At 37.8% G+C, this 14,996-nt stretch overlaps 1 protein-coding gene across 1 annotated transcript; it reads right to left on the bottom strand.

The window, feature by feature from the left end:
* Positions 1 to 4,508: 4,508 nt before the first annotated feature.
* On the bottom strand, positions 4,509 to 14,863 carry vgll2b (vestigial-like family member 2b). Its single transcript, XM_082142539.1, has 4 exons — positions 14,559 to 14,863; positions 13,580 to 13,886; positions 8,046 to 8,465; positions 4,509 to 5,346 (listed from the first exon to the last, which is right to left on the bottom strand). The coding sequence occupies exons 1-4, from the start codon at positions 14,643 to 14,645 to the stop codon at positions 5,303 to 5,305; spliced, it is 858 nt and encodes a 285-aa protein (XP_081998665.1). The 5' UTR covers positions 14,646 to 14,863; the 3' UTR covers positions 4,509 to 5,302.
* Positions 14,864 to 14,996: the final 133 nt, after the last annotated feature.

A 14,996-nucleotide genomic window follows, 5' to 3' on the forward strand; every position in this document is an offset into this window, starting at 1 on the left:
TTTATTCTAATACAAATTATTAAGGTATATAAGAAAAAAATGCTATTGAGCATCACGGCTTCTCGAACAAGAAAAACATGCAGGACTTGATTTTGTACATCAGGAATTTATTGGATCATTGGATGGTTGTGGCTTGCTGTTGCTGTGATCTGAGTGATAGGTTGTCCTATATCCTCATGCCAGTAAACATGTCATAAGAGAAGAGAAGAGCTGTTTCACTCGGATATACGTCACAATGGGGAAGAAAACTACACTGTAAAAAAAAATTACATCCCCAAGTCAAAAATTTCTAGTGACTGATCACATCTAAATTTTTCAATTAGTCTGACGTATTATTTCTCATTCAGCCAATGTTAACAGACTATTGCAACAAGAATTGCACTTGGGCCAATTTAAAAATTTAGATGTGACCAGTCACTAGAAAATTTTGACTTGGAGAGGTTAGACATTTTTTACAGTGTATCACATCTTCCGTTTCATGCTGACTTTAAGGTTAGGGAATGGATTTTGGTTAATCTGTAATTATAATAATTATACACAAATCTCTAGACAACCATGTTATAAACACCCTATGGAGGTTGTTTTGTGATATTGATGGGCTCACTGTAGTCTGGCTAGTCTATGGCTTCATTTAGAAAACGTGAGCGTGTGGATCTGAGTGGGTTGGAACTGTGTTTGTGTGGCTCATTTGGCATTTTTTGTTGCTTGATAAAAGTGTATACGTTATGAAAAAAGCACCGTGGATTATCACTTACATATTCGAGTCAGGAAGGGCATGAGCTGATCAAACAAAAACATATAGGAAATGTTGAATAGTTGTCAATACTGTAAGAGTCAATGAGAATTTTAATGTATAAAGTACATACATACAACAAGAACACAAAGCGAAAGTTCATCAAAATTCATTTTAAGAAGCTCCAGACCAAGATCACCAGCTTCCCTGTCAACACATTCACATGATATCTGTTATGATTTCAGTTTTTTTTTTACTCATTCTCTCTTCTCTGCCTGTAAACATTATGATTAATGTAGCATTTGATTTCCTGTTAATGTGAAATGTCATTTGAGTGGGAAGATGCTACAATTTTGAAACACATAGCTTGTCTCCATTTCTTTGAAAGGTTTTACCACACATCAGACATCCTGTTTACCTCAGTCAAGGTTTTGCCCCATTAACATATCCTCCCGGCTTCTCTATCACCTTTTTTTCTCTTTCACATAGCACCATTATATTTTTTGGCACCCTCTAAGATGATCATGAGTTCTGTGGAGTCAAGGCCTTGCCAACGATTATTCACCTTCATTCATCAGTCTCGCTCAGCTGTTTTTTGCATTGTCATGACAGAGGTTAAAGATCAAGTGACATGACAGCAGAGTTCTGTGCATTTGAAGAACATGGCAGATGTGGTTTAACGTGTTGCAGTTCCCATTAAATGGACAATGAGCTGCTTTGAACGGAATGGACAAAAGTACAGACATCATCTTGTTCTGTGCGTGCGATTTGTGGCGGTTTGAAATGTAGGCTATGTAGGCATTTGTGTGTGCTCACGTGTTAGTACTTAGTATACATTGTATGTGTAAGTATCTGTGTGTTCTTGTTTGTGCATACACACGTCTTCTTTCTCATTATTGTCTATTATAAATTCATATGCTTCATCATTATATTGTTGTAGTGTACATAGGTCTGGTGGGTCACAAAAGTCATCACAGGAATAAATTACATCTTTAGATATATTTAAATATAGAAGACAGTTATATTAAATTAATAATATTTCACAATATTACTGGTTTTACTGTATTTTCTAAATAAATGCAGCCTTGGTGAGCATAAGAGACTTTCAAAAACATAAAAAATCTAAATTATTGACGGGTAGTGTAATAAAATTCTACTGACCATATAGTTGCACATAGTTTGTATAATCATTTAGCATATTGAGTCTATGCACTTAATATATATATATATATATATATATATATATATATATATATATATATATATATATACATATATATCTTGGAATATTGTTTTTTAATTTACTTTTGTACAATTTTGGTACTGTACGGGAGCGCCACTTGATCTTCAACATAAAATCTGGGTTCTGAAGCAAAACTGCAAATGACTGCAAACCAGGTACATTAGAAGTCATGAGAGAAGCCAACATGACACAAAATCACTTGCTTGCATTATTTGAAGTGCACATGTTTGAAGTATACAATCTTTACGACTTCTGTCAAGTGACTGACTGTATCTGTGTCCTAAAAACCCGGACAGACAGATGACCATCTAACACATGATTGTCATTTAACAACCATATAACTTCCATTTAACAACAATATAACTTTTGTCTCAGCCAATACTTTTGCACATCAAGAAATGTGGTCGTTAACTCGACCCTTGACGCATATTATAACTTTGTTATTAGTTTCAGAATTTTTTCTATTCACACCAATTTTTAGAAACAACTGCAATACATGACCAGCAGAGGTCGTTTTTATCTCTTTAATTTTAATGTGTGTGTGTGTGTGTGTGTGTGTGTGTGTGTGTGTGTGTGTGTGTGTGTGTGTGTGTGTGTGTGTGTGTGTGTGTGTGTGTGTGTGTGTGTGTGTGTGTGTGTGTGTGTGTGTGTGTGTGTGTGTGTGTGTGTGTGTGTGTGTGTGTGTGTCAGTGGTGTAGTCTAGTTTTTTGTAGTGAGTATACTCTAATATAACACCCCCAGCTCCCCCCCGCCGCATACTCACCCAGCCCAGAGCGTCACCCCATAAGCACCACCACACTCACTAATGCATACAGTATGCATCGACATGTAATTGAGAGCATTATGAAATACTAAGTGTTATCAACTTATTTATTTGTTATATGAATATGGTCCCTGAAGCACAGGTTTTATCAGTTGACAATTATCAACAATAAAATAAAATAAACATTATAGGCACAAATACAAATTTACTTTTAGAAATGGTGTTTTTGAAAAAAAAAATTATTTTAAAATACATTTTACTGTGCAATTCCTTTCTAATTAATTTGAGTTAGACCGAACTTTTATTTTGGTGGGTTGTAGACATTTGAGTTTCTGTGTGTTTTAATAAACTATTATTATTATTATTATTGTGCAATAGTAATATATTTCTGTTATAATTTCTTCAAGTTATACAGAACTTTTATTTTGACAGGTTGTCGTAAAGACATAACAGTTTCTGTGTGTATATGAAACGAATGAATGACGATAGTTTTATCAAATGAAATGGTGAAATTCTCATCAAGTGACTCTCATAGCAGCTCTGCGATGAAATGCACATGTGTAGCCTACATCATGTCTCAATACAGTGAAACGCTGAAAACACCACGATCGTGAGTCACGCGTGCTTCTGTGTGTGTGTGTGTGTGTGTGTGTGTGTGTGTGTGTGTGTAGTGGAGCATACACTGAGCGCTCATTCCCAGAGACGCGTAGAACAATTGCAGTCTCTTTTAGCTTTAATATTCATAGACACTAGTCCATATCGAGATTTGATTCATTGTACAGCAGCTACTTTTGATTTATTCATTCAAAAATAGCCTAATTCCGTGACGTTCTGCTTTATATAGCAAGTTCCATTTGTGACTGGATTCCGCGATTCGATCCGTCGCTTCGCAAACACAGACGGGGTGAATTTATGAATGAAAGTGTGAAAGTTCTGACACAAAACGAAGTTGATACGTATCCTCACGCTTTTTTTAAGTGGGTATACGCAAATCCTTGGCCCTTTCTAGTGGGTATACGGCGTATACCTGCGTATCACGTAGACTACACCACTGTTGTGTGTGTGTGTGTGTGTGTGTGTGTGTGTGTGTGTGTGTGTGTGTGTGGTTCAGGTGGGTTTTTCCTACCTTATGGGGATCTAATTTGTTGGTTATAGGCTAAATCATACTAAATTATGTTTTCCGAAAATGTAAAAATGCAGAAAGTTTTCTGTGATGGGTAGGTTTAGGGGTAGGGCTAGGATTATGGGATAGAATATACAGTTTGTACAGTATAAAAATTATAATGTCTATGGAAAATCCCCATAACACATGGAAACATGTTTTAGCTTAAAACATGAATATAAATAGTCCCTGTCAGACAGAGATTTTGTACCAGCTGGCTGTCATGTTTTATAGTTTTGGCAGGGGAGTCTTAGAGGAACCTTCTATTCATGCACCCGTTTATAATTTCATCATCGGACAAGAGTGAGTTTGTGCCCTACAACATCAGTGATAAGCCTGGAACATCTTTCCTTCCAGAGGAACATAAACACAGTATTAAATCTAGGCTTCAGGAGCTCATCGTTACCCAACATACAAAAAATGAATAATGGCTTTCTGTTCCTATGACTTACATGTTAGCTGGAACGGTTTCTTTGGTTCACAATTTGGATACCATGAAGACAAATCAGCTTTTTAATGTTCAACTCAAATCTGATATAAAACATATAACCATAGAAGTCTTTTTGAAATTAGTAATAGGCCATGACAAGAACAAGGCAACATGTTTAAATGCATGTTTAATAAGGAAATACAAACACCTTCTTGCATTTTTAGTCTTTTCATTTTGAATTCAATAAACATAAAAAATACACCACAAATGACTTTCCCCTTTTAACAACATCAATGTAACCTTTTCAGTTCTATACAGTGGTTCATTAACTTGGGAAATAATTTTATTTCACTCTTATGGCGGTATATTAATTCTTTGAGATTTCTCAAAGAGATTTTTTTATTTCAACTGTTTCACACCATGTTAAGAAAAAAAGAAAAGAAAAAAAAAACAGCACTGGCCGTGAGTGTATTTTAATTGAAACACATAAATACTATTGTATATATAAATAATACTGTACATGAGAAGAAAAAAATAATGCAAAGATACAATACAAACATATTGCTGCCATCCTTATTCAATCAATATAAACAGCCAGATTTTTAGGAAATGTATCATTCCATATACACTGCACCATGCGATGTTTCTTACGTCTCAGCGTCCAAACAGAGAACCGAAGAGGGCAAGCTGGATTTTTTCACGACAATAAATTAATTTAAAAAAGATCAAAAAGAGGAAAACGGATCAAAAACAGAAAGACCATGTCGTCTAGTGCCCCTGCCTCCCCCAAGGCGTTCTCTCATCACCCTGTGTTCATATCTCCATGGTGCACACAAATAGTCCTGGAGCGTGTTCAGAGCGTGTGCAGAGCTGGTGGAGAGCCGGTGTGCGTGGGGGCTAAAGAAACAACAGTTCGGCTACAATGGGCCAAACTGCAGGCTTTAATTGGATGGTCGATGAAGGGCTTCTCATTAAAACCAGTAGAGCTCCTTCCCTTTCTTGTGGTGCTGGAGACCTGCGGTGCAAAGCAGACATGAACACAAAGGCTGAAAACAAGGAGGACTCATACACACACACAATCTCAATGGTGGCTGCAAACTCTCTATATAATAAGCACCAACAACTGAGGCCAAACAATCCATTTCCTGCCATTAACCTGTAGGGCATGTGGCTTATTTGCTTTTAACATAATTCATGCACCTTTCTAAACGGAACATTATGGAAACTTGATGGGTAATTGCTGGTAAACTCTCAGTTAGTTTGGAAAATAAAGCTCTGTGAAATGAAATGAAATGAAATGAAATGAAATGAAATGAAATGAAATGAAAACTTAATTTTACAAACTGTAAGTTTACCTGCAAATTATTGAGCAAGTTTTCACAATGTTCAGTTTAAAAAAAAGTGAAAAAAGTTTTTTTTTTGTTTTTTTTTGTAGTTTATGTATTATATTTATGTCTTAAATTAGGCACGTCTTTGGCATTTTAGGTACAGATCATTGTACAAAACAGATGTTTTTACACGTGTAAGAAATAAATTTGATAATGAATAGCTGATGCTGAAAAAAAAAATATATATATATATATATATACACACACCAGTGCCGGCCCGAGCCTTTTGGGGGCCCTAAGCAGAATTTGATTTGGGGGCCCTCTCCCAGTCACCTGTGCTTGATGATTATTGACACAATGTCACGCTATAATGTTACATTATAAATTAATACAATGGTTATGTATTAATACAAAATAAATACTTAATAAAAAAATAGATACTTGAAAAATTGTTTCTTTACTCTTTTACTAACTCTTGGAAACTTCTACTGAAAACAAACTGTCACAAAAAATATTAAATAAATTATTTGCAAAATATCCTCCAACGTTTTGCATCACTTTGCAGTTTGAATGATGTTTTGTATGAAATGACGGAGTATGTTTTTATGTTTCCACTGTTCGATCGCGCCCGTGCCTCACACACACACACACACACATTCCAGCATTGCAATCTTGACATCGCAGCCTGTTCGTTATAGCTGTAATAAAATATAATAATAAAATAGTCAACCTAACATATAAAAATTACACTGCTCTGTTTAAATAGTCAGTAGTACAATTCATACCATTCAGCGTAAGCACCGCACTAATGTGATGTTTCCAAGCACATTTTTGTGCGTGTGAAGAGGATTATTTTTTCCGTCGATATTGGAACGTGAGTGAAGTACAAAGCCTATGATAAAGAATAGTTTACCATCCAAATCCATCACGAATGTTGAAACATTTTGATTCTAATGAGAGAGATACGTGAGCCCAACGCCGCTTACTTTCACTTTCGCTTTAAATTATTGCGTTTTGGCTTGTTTATAGTTATTTTTCTATTCTTGTTCTGTTCTGAATATCATTACATTTAAAGGATAAATAATTGATCAAATCTTATTTTTGTGACATGGCTTAACATTACATTACCGTGACTGCGCACAAATTGTATATGCACGCGAGGTTATGCGCATGACTCAAACACTGGCAGACACAGCAGCAGTTGTAAGCAGGTATATTGATCATGAAATCAGAATTTTCTTGTCATGAATTATTAATCCTTTCATTCATTCATGTCGCTTGTTTAAGTTAATTAATATGTAAAAAAATAATAAATAATAATAAATAAAAAAAATCGATCAAGCAGCCGCTTAGTTCGCTTATGCCTCGGGCCGGCCCTGATACACACACACACACACACACACACACACACACACACACACACACACACATTCACAGAATGAGTTACAACAGACTTCTAGTTCCCAGCATGCTTTGCTTCTGACTGTTAAAGGATAGTATTATTTAATGTTTTACTCAATATTAATATAGGGGAGATCTGTTGGTGTTTAATGTTCTATTATTTTGGAATTTAAGAGGTTTTCTGGTATGTCTGAGTTTTTGGGGTTACCATTGTGCTGAAGAGTAGAGCCTGTGGTTCGGTTGACGATTGGCCGAAAACTTTTACAACTATAATTACAAAAATTTTTAAGTAATGGCGGTGCACTCTTCAGCACAGTGATAGTCTCTTGGAGAAATGCTTTAGTACATGCAGGTGTGCTTGTGCTTTAGTATACTAGCTTGAAAATATGAAACATTTATAATGTAAATAATAAAAAAATATATAAGAAATATATTACATTATATATTTCTCTATATGTGTGTTTATGCTGCATGAGTAAATATATCTGCAATATATTACACATGCAGTACAATATCTGATCACATATACATCGATATATTATGAAGTGTATAACTGAATATAAAATTATATATTAGTAAATATATTGTCACATATTTTTCCATATATGAAAAGTGGCAATTCCTTATGTATTATTCAATATATTGTAATATATTAACACAATATATTATTCTGTATATTTTCAAATATACAGTTAAACCATTTAATATATTGATCATTCATATATAGGGAAATATATTTTCTTTTCATAAGGGTATACTATTTGTTAATATTGACATTTCTGATGTTGTGTCCCCAGGATTGGCATCAACCTTGTTACCATATTTTCCCCTTTTTAAAGTGATGAACTATTTTATAAATCAACATAAATCACAAACATCATCATCATTTCAAGAAGTAAACTCTTCAGGGACACATTCAATTCTTCTCTTTTTATCACATTATCTTTTATTTTGTTGTTGTTTTGCTTACATTGGAACACCTTACCTGATTCCATGTTGAGAGCCAGACTCTGTGCCACTTCCCCAGGCGGAAGCAGCCCTGGCCATGTTGCAGTGGGTTCCAGCTTTCCCACTTCATAATGCCCAGGCAGCGTCGAGAGATGAGGCGGCCGGACGGCAGGCATCAGCAGAGGTCCATAGTGGGCATCCAGCCCGGGATTGGAGTACAGTTCATGGAGGGGCCGTGGGGGGGGATAAGGCTGGCTTTGAGAGTAGCTCCAGGACTCTGATGGGTGTGGGTGAGCGTGTGAGTGAGGCAGACCGGGGTGCAAGGCCTGGGCGTACGGGTCCATAGCATAGGTGGGAGCACCTATGGGATCACAATGGGGCCGGCTGGGCGGAGGGGGGTAGTTACTGTCCCAGAAAGATGGAGGGAAACTGCGCCGACTGCTTGAAGATGAAGCTTCTGATGGGGAGAGAAAAGAAAGAATGACAAAGAGAAACAGAGACCAAAGAGCATAATGTTATGTTTGCATGGACAGAAACTACATTTTTTATACGATTTGTGGGGAGGATCAACTTCTTAAGGGTGTACTGTCCATAAAATTTGGGGAGCTGTTGAGGTATGTCCCACACAACAAAATGTGTCTGGCGCCCCTTGCTCAGTTAGCTAACAGTCAATTAATAAACAAAACATTTTTGTGGTATGTAAATGTAAAAAATTATGATTAAAAATGACAGTACAGTTACTGTTCAGGGTCAGACACTAATGGGGGCTTGGGGCAAAAATGCAACCAAAATTTATAAAAAGTGCCTCTAAAATTCAAATTGGTGCACAAAATGGACCTTATGAGCCTTATTTTGTTTATTTAGATTTATAACACAATATAGCTAAGCAAATCATATGAGCAAGAGTGCTATTTTTTCCCCAGATATCAGTACAATTGCAAATCTTTTTTATACAATTTTATATATTTTCCTATATAGATTTAATACAATAAACAGTTCAATGAACAAAAAGTTAGTATTAAGTGACTTACATTTAAGGCACAATAATGTCTGCTTTTGATGTCAATGGAAATTGTTCCAAAAAAAAAGCCCAAAACAGGACAGTTGTGCTTCTCTGAGCATTTTGTTCCTGAATTCAATGACACATTAATTGAATGTGTCATTGAATGGTTGAGTGAATGATTCAATGACACATTCATAAAGATAGTGGCTGCATCCGAAATCAAATAATACCCTATAGGCAAAAAACATGATGTGACGAGTAGTATGTCCGAATTCAAAGTACTCATAAAAGAAAATAAGAGAAAAATTCTCAAGTGTGCATACAATGGATATTTTACTATCCCATGAGGCCACGGGAGAGGATATGTGATTCAATGTAATTGTAATTCAATTACTCACTCATTTAGACGGTGACTTACCGCAGCTTACTGGCGATTTTAGTTTGATAAAAGTAGGCTCTCTTTTTTTCATATTTCTATATTCAAAATTTAAAATGTTAATCTCACAAAATTATTTATGCAATTTTCACCGCTTTATGGTGTGTCTTATTATTCTAATTGAAGGTACTCGAAGGTACTTCTTGTTGACGTTTAAAGTATTGTCAAACAAAACGGAGGCTAGCTAGACCCTCCCTCCTCCTCATCCGCACACTAACCCCCCAAACCCCACCCCCAAATCCTTCTTGTCGGTTATTGGCTGGAATAGTTTGTTATGTTTTGTGGTGCGGGTTAGCCCAGTTTGTTTTTCTTGCCATTTGTGGAGCCTGGGGTGTCTACAGAGACCGCGTTTTTTTACAGTGTGTTCAGGGGACAGGCAGCTAGCGGATAGTGAGAAGATGTTTGCTGTATGTGACAAAAAATGTTTTGGCCTAAAAAACACGTGACATCGCTTAGAGCACCTTTAACATAGAAACGCATAAATCTGAGTCTGACGACGTGAACAGCTCCGGGTAGTACGTGTTGCCATCTACGGATATGAAATGGCATGTTTTAATTCAGGAGGAACTGTAAAAGGCGGCTGTTTTTTTTGTTTTTTTTTTGCCACTCTGTGACTGATGTCTGTCTACAACTCTGCAAAGCCTTACTGAACGCACTGATGACGTGCGATGTCTGCACAAGCAGGGTGCGCGGAGGTATGGAAATACATATTGGCAGGTAGGTAGGACATCGTATCATTACATTTGGACCGAATGCAATTATTGGACGATTTTTTTTTTGGTCCTGAGACATTCACAGAAGATATATGTACATGTGTTAACAAACTTCTATTATTGATTGCTATTAGGATGTGAAGAGAGTTTCAGAGAAAATATTGTTCTTATAAATGTGCGATAATGCCCTTGGGAATCTGTTTAAGAAAATGTAATGAAGTTCAATGGAAAGTTCATTTCTATCATTGCTACCGTTGTTATGGTGACCTCCTCAGGCAAATATGCCCTCTGTTCACTAGCATCTCTTCAGGGGGCTCTGACTTGTAATCTCACGTTGGTGATTACTGAAATGTTGTGTGAACACCATTGAAACTTCCTTTGGAGTGTTCAAGCTTTAATAAGAGGGGTCAGACCCCCCATAATTTGCACGCTGATGTCAGTTAGTTATCATATTATTATAGGTTAAGCTGAGATGACATTTCTCTGAGTCTCATTTGTCCACATATAAGGCCGTTGCACCTTAGACTCTCAGGTCAGGCTTGTCACATGATTTCACATGATTTCCAGCCCCACGCCCTCAGATGTCTTTCTGATTGAATCATATGGTGTTCCATTTGCTTCTAAAGAGCTTAGCACACATCACAGAAATACACACAGCCACATGAGAGAGATGAGAGACGGAAAGAGAGAGAGGGAGAGAGAGAGCTAGAAAGGACTAAGAAAACCCACTAAAGATATACAAAAGAAGAGGTCAAGACAAGAACATTTTTTGACTGAAGAAAAACAGATATGTTTGACTCACATCTTTTGCAGTGTTTCGCACATGACATGTTAAAAGTTAAAAGAAGTTCTCTGAAACAGAAAACCAACAGTTGTTATCCCTAACCGTGCCAAACAGATTATTTTTTGCACCCATTGCTGCCACTTGTGAACTCAAAAACGCAGCTCAAGAGCTTGCTTTTTTTTTCGTTCCACTGACCTGCATTCTGTGTGAATGGCCCCTAAGACAGTCTCTGTCTGTCCTAAAGGTCTATATAAGGCAGAAGTTTAAACCTGGAGAACCGCATGTGGTTTTCTTCTACTGTCATGCCAGTTCCACAACACCTCCACAGACCTGCAGAACCCTGTCTCTGCTCGTGCCCTCACCTGTTGTTTTTACTAACCCTCTCGCCCCCTGTAACCCCTCGTAGAATGTGGAGGGAGGGGTGAAGTATGTTTTTAGCCGTTACTTTTATATTTAGAATTCTTCTGAAAAAAGACACCGGTGATGTAGTCGTGATCAGAGGAGGGGTGGACGAGCTCCTCATAAATCTGACACTTGGTATTGTGAGCTGTTTGAACGCGATACGAGCTCGAGCCACTGCGCTTACCGCCACGTATAAACATAGTATCTGTTGGGAGGCAGGCAGTGTCTGAGAGGCTAGATGAAGATGTCACAGGGAGGGAGGGAGGGAGGGAATATACCAAAGGTTCATTAAGGTAAACACACATTAAGCACCACCTTGCATTGCAGACACTTGTGTGATCTGGTATTCCACAGGCTCTGCACGCTATCTCACTTGGCGGTACAAAAGGGGCAGAAAGTAAAATACATTTATGACTAATTGTGACTATACGACATTGTCAGTTAGCTCCTGTCCACCCAAAAAATAATAATTCTGTCATTTATTCACCCTCATGACATTGTGAGCTCATATGATTTTCTTTCTTCTGCAGAACACAGCTGTTTCAGCTGTTATTGTCTTTCATGCTGCCCTTTTAGTAGTTTGAAACTTAGTGACTTTAAAAAGGACATGAATTGAGAAATTAAATTTGTAAACTAAAAATGTAAGAGGTAGGGGTGTAACGACAGCCTCATGTTACGATTCGACACATATCACAATACTGAACTCACAATACGATTTTATTGCGATACTACAAGACATATGATAAAAGTTTAACAAAAAATGTAGCCTACTGTTGATTAAAATTCTAGATTTGGTATTACATTGTGGGTGTAAATGAATAGGCTTGGGCTTGGTGCTGATAACCCAATGCACAGGACAATGGTGACACCAGAATACAAATATAGAATTATTTTAAATGAATATGCTTGCACTCTGTCACTGGCTAGATATATTTAAAATAATGTAGGTCACTTTTTACAGGTAACATAAGATATTTGGCATTATCAGGACAGGACCCACAAATATTCCCCCATTGCATAATTATACATTATATTCAACATTATACTTTATAGTAGTTTAATTTAGTACTGACACTAAAACTCTGAAAACTAGAATTTTTTTTCTCACACAGTAATTTCTATTTTGGGTGAACTACACACAATAAATATTCTCACTATCCACGATACATATTGTTGCATTTTTGTATTGCGATATATTGTGACACGATATATTGTTACTCCCCTAGTAAGAGGTCATTGTACTATTAAAGGGTTAGTTCACCCAAAAATTTAAATTCGGTCAGTAATTACTCACCCTCATGTTGTTCCAACCCCGTAAGACTTTCGTTCATCTTCGGAACACAAATTAAGATATTTTTTATTAAATCTGAGAGCTGTCTCACTCCTCCATAGGCTTCTCTGTAATTGAAACTTGCCGGCCCAGAAAGTTAGTAAAGAAACTGTTTAAAATAGTCCAAGTGACTACAGTGGCTCAACCATAAGTTTATCAAGCGACGAGAATACTGTTTGTGCACAAAAACAAACAAAAATAACGACTTTATTCAACTATTCATTTTCTTCTGTGTGGGCCTCTGAGTGAGTTCATGTAGTGTAACAGCGCAGCGCTTCTGTGTTGTACGTCAGAACGTAGGCTCACTATTGGCCAGCATCACACGCATCACACACATGACCAGCGTCGGTCATGTGTGTGACCGACTCAAAACTTCCTCATTGATCCAAAAACAACTTTTATTAAAACCAAGCTCCGAAAACAACTCGTTTCGGATTTTGTCACATTATGACATAATAGTGCGACGAAAGACCACCTCTGCAGAATCAGATCAACACCTACTTCTACATCATCGCATCTTTGGCCCCATCCACTGGTGCATTATTAAGATGTGAAGGAGAGAAAAGAGGTACAGGACCACTGGACTAAAAGTAACATTACCTTGATCCTAATGCTAGGAAAGTGGTTATTTATTTTCAACTATGTGAATGTCTCAGTAGAGCATTATTTGTTTGTTTCGGTATATTTCACTGTGGATTCTTTGGTAAATTATGGTATGTTTACATGACAACAATGTACTAAAAACTGAAACGTTTTTTTTCCTTTGCAGTTTGAGCTGAGATTGCTTAGCTGAGATAATTTGTGCACGCAAATTATATGCAGTGATTTTAAATTCCTTTTCTTGTGCCTATTTCTTGCATCTGTCTCAGATCAAACCGATGGACACTTTTGCCACACTCTCACCTGTGCTGGGATCGCTGTGCCTCTTTTTGCCCTCGGCCTCCATGTAGGTGCTGAGAGCTCTGGAGAAGTGTTCATCCACCACGCTGCTAATGTCCCCTTGGTAGTAGGTGAAGAGAATGCATCGTGAGCTCAGATATTCTGCCTCCCCGACCTCCTTGTCCTTCGTAGCCTCCTCTACCTGTCCGGACAAAGGGTATGGTGATGGGGACGGACCCCCCGAGCTGGAACTTCCAGCAGAAACCGGGACCCCAACGCTGTCCATCAGATCCCTGCAGCGAGACGAGGGGCTTCTCAGACCAAGGGGTGCCTAAGAAAATGAAGTAGTTGTGAACCATTGTGACACATTTTGTTGTGGGTCTGACTGTGTCAATGTTTATGTTTGTGTACCTGAACCATGTGATTATCAATCTATATGTAAGAGTGTATGCAACTGCAATCATATATAAAATATATATGTAGGACCAGGGCTAGTTGTCACACAGGGAAGTTCCATTTTGAATAACTATACAGATATGTGTCAAAAATCCAGTTATTGGCATTGGCCAGACATTGGCCTAAATGCTTGTTTTCTCTGCAGTCTCTATTAAATTAGCATTAAACTCTCTTAAATTAGGATTATTTTGTGAATTCTATCCTCAAAATTAAAATGAATATAGGATATACACTCAGACAACATGCCCAGAGCAAAAGGTCAATGTGTTCAGTGAGCTGAATCTTTTTGAGCTGTATTTCTGTGCATTAACGGAAATGTTCAACTGCTTTTAATAGCCAAGACTTGAAGGTTTGCGACTATACTGAGAAATGGTCACTGGAGTGTGACAACATGCCCCGGTCTAGTCGACCTCACACACACAACAAACACATTCGTCATATATAAAAAATAAAAAGTGAGGATAAAATACGCAAAAAATTGCATGTTAAATTTAAATAGTAATTTAGCAATGCATTTCACATATGCATTGCTGGTAAACGTGCTTACCGGTAAAGTGCTGATGAATGCTGAAGCTTTGTGCGCGTACGGTGCGTAATGACCATAAGCCGGGTACATAACATCCAGACAACTCATGATAACCCGCTCGCTCCTCTTGGCTCGCAGGCAACGGAACAGTCGCGCTCTGTTTCACGTGCTGAAGCAGAGAAACGGGTAAGGAAAGTCAGGTAGGACAGTGCAACATCTCGGTGTCGGTAAGCAGAGCGCGCGGAGACTGATCAGTGGTCCAAGGTGACGCACACCTGACAGCTGCGCTCGCGGGACTGTGGTTTGGTTTATACCACAGAATGTGCCCAAGACAGAGCTTCACATGACGACCCCTCCCACCCCACCCCAAGACCCCCGACAACCCTCTAAAATCTAACTGCGAGATCCACACAATGCAGAGCACGCCCGTGAGTTTGGGCTACTGCACAGGCAACATTC

The sequence above is a fragment of the Leuciscus leuciscus genome (assembly GCF_965113295.1).
Source record: "Leuciscus leuciscus genome assembly, chromosome: 17".
Classification (NCBI taxonomy): domain Eukaryota; kingdom Metazoa; phylum Chordata; class Actinopteri; order Cypriniformes; family Leuciscidae; genus Leuciscus; species Leuciscus leuciscus.

Excerpts from the sequence above, each read along its gene's own strand:
- vgll2b (XM_082142539.1), bottom strand. The coding sequence starts at position 14,645 with ATGAGTTGTCTGGATGTTATGTACCCGGCTTATGGTCATTACGCACCG. Across the intron at positions 8,466-13,579 it reads GCACAGCGATCCCAGCACAG|AAGCTTCATCTTCAAGCAGT; the intron begins GTGAGAGTGTGG and ends TCTCCCCATCAG. Across the intron at positions 5,347-8,045 it reads GGCTCTCAACATGGAATCAG|GTCTCCAGCACCACAAGAAA; the intron begins GTAAGGTGTTCC and ends TTTGCACCGCAG.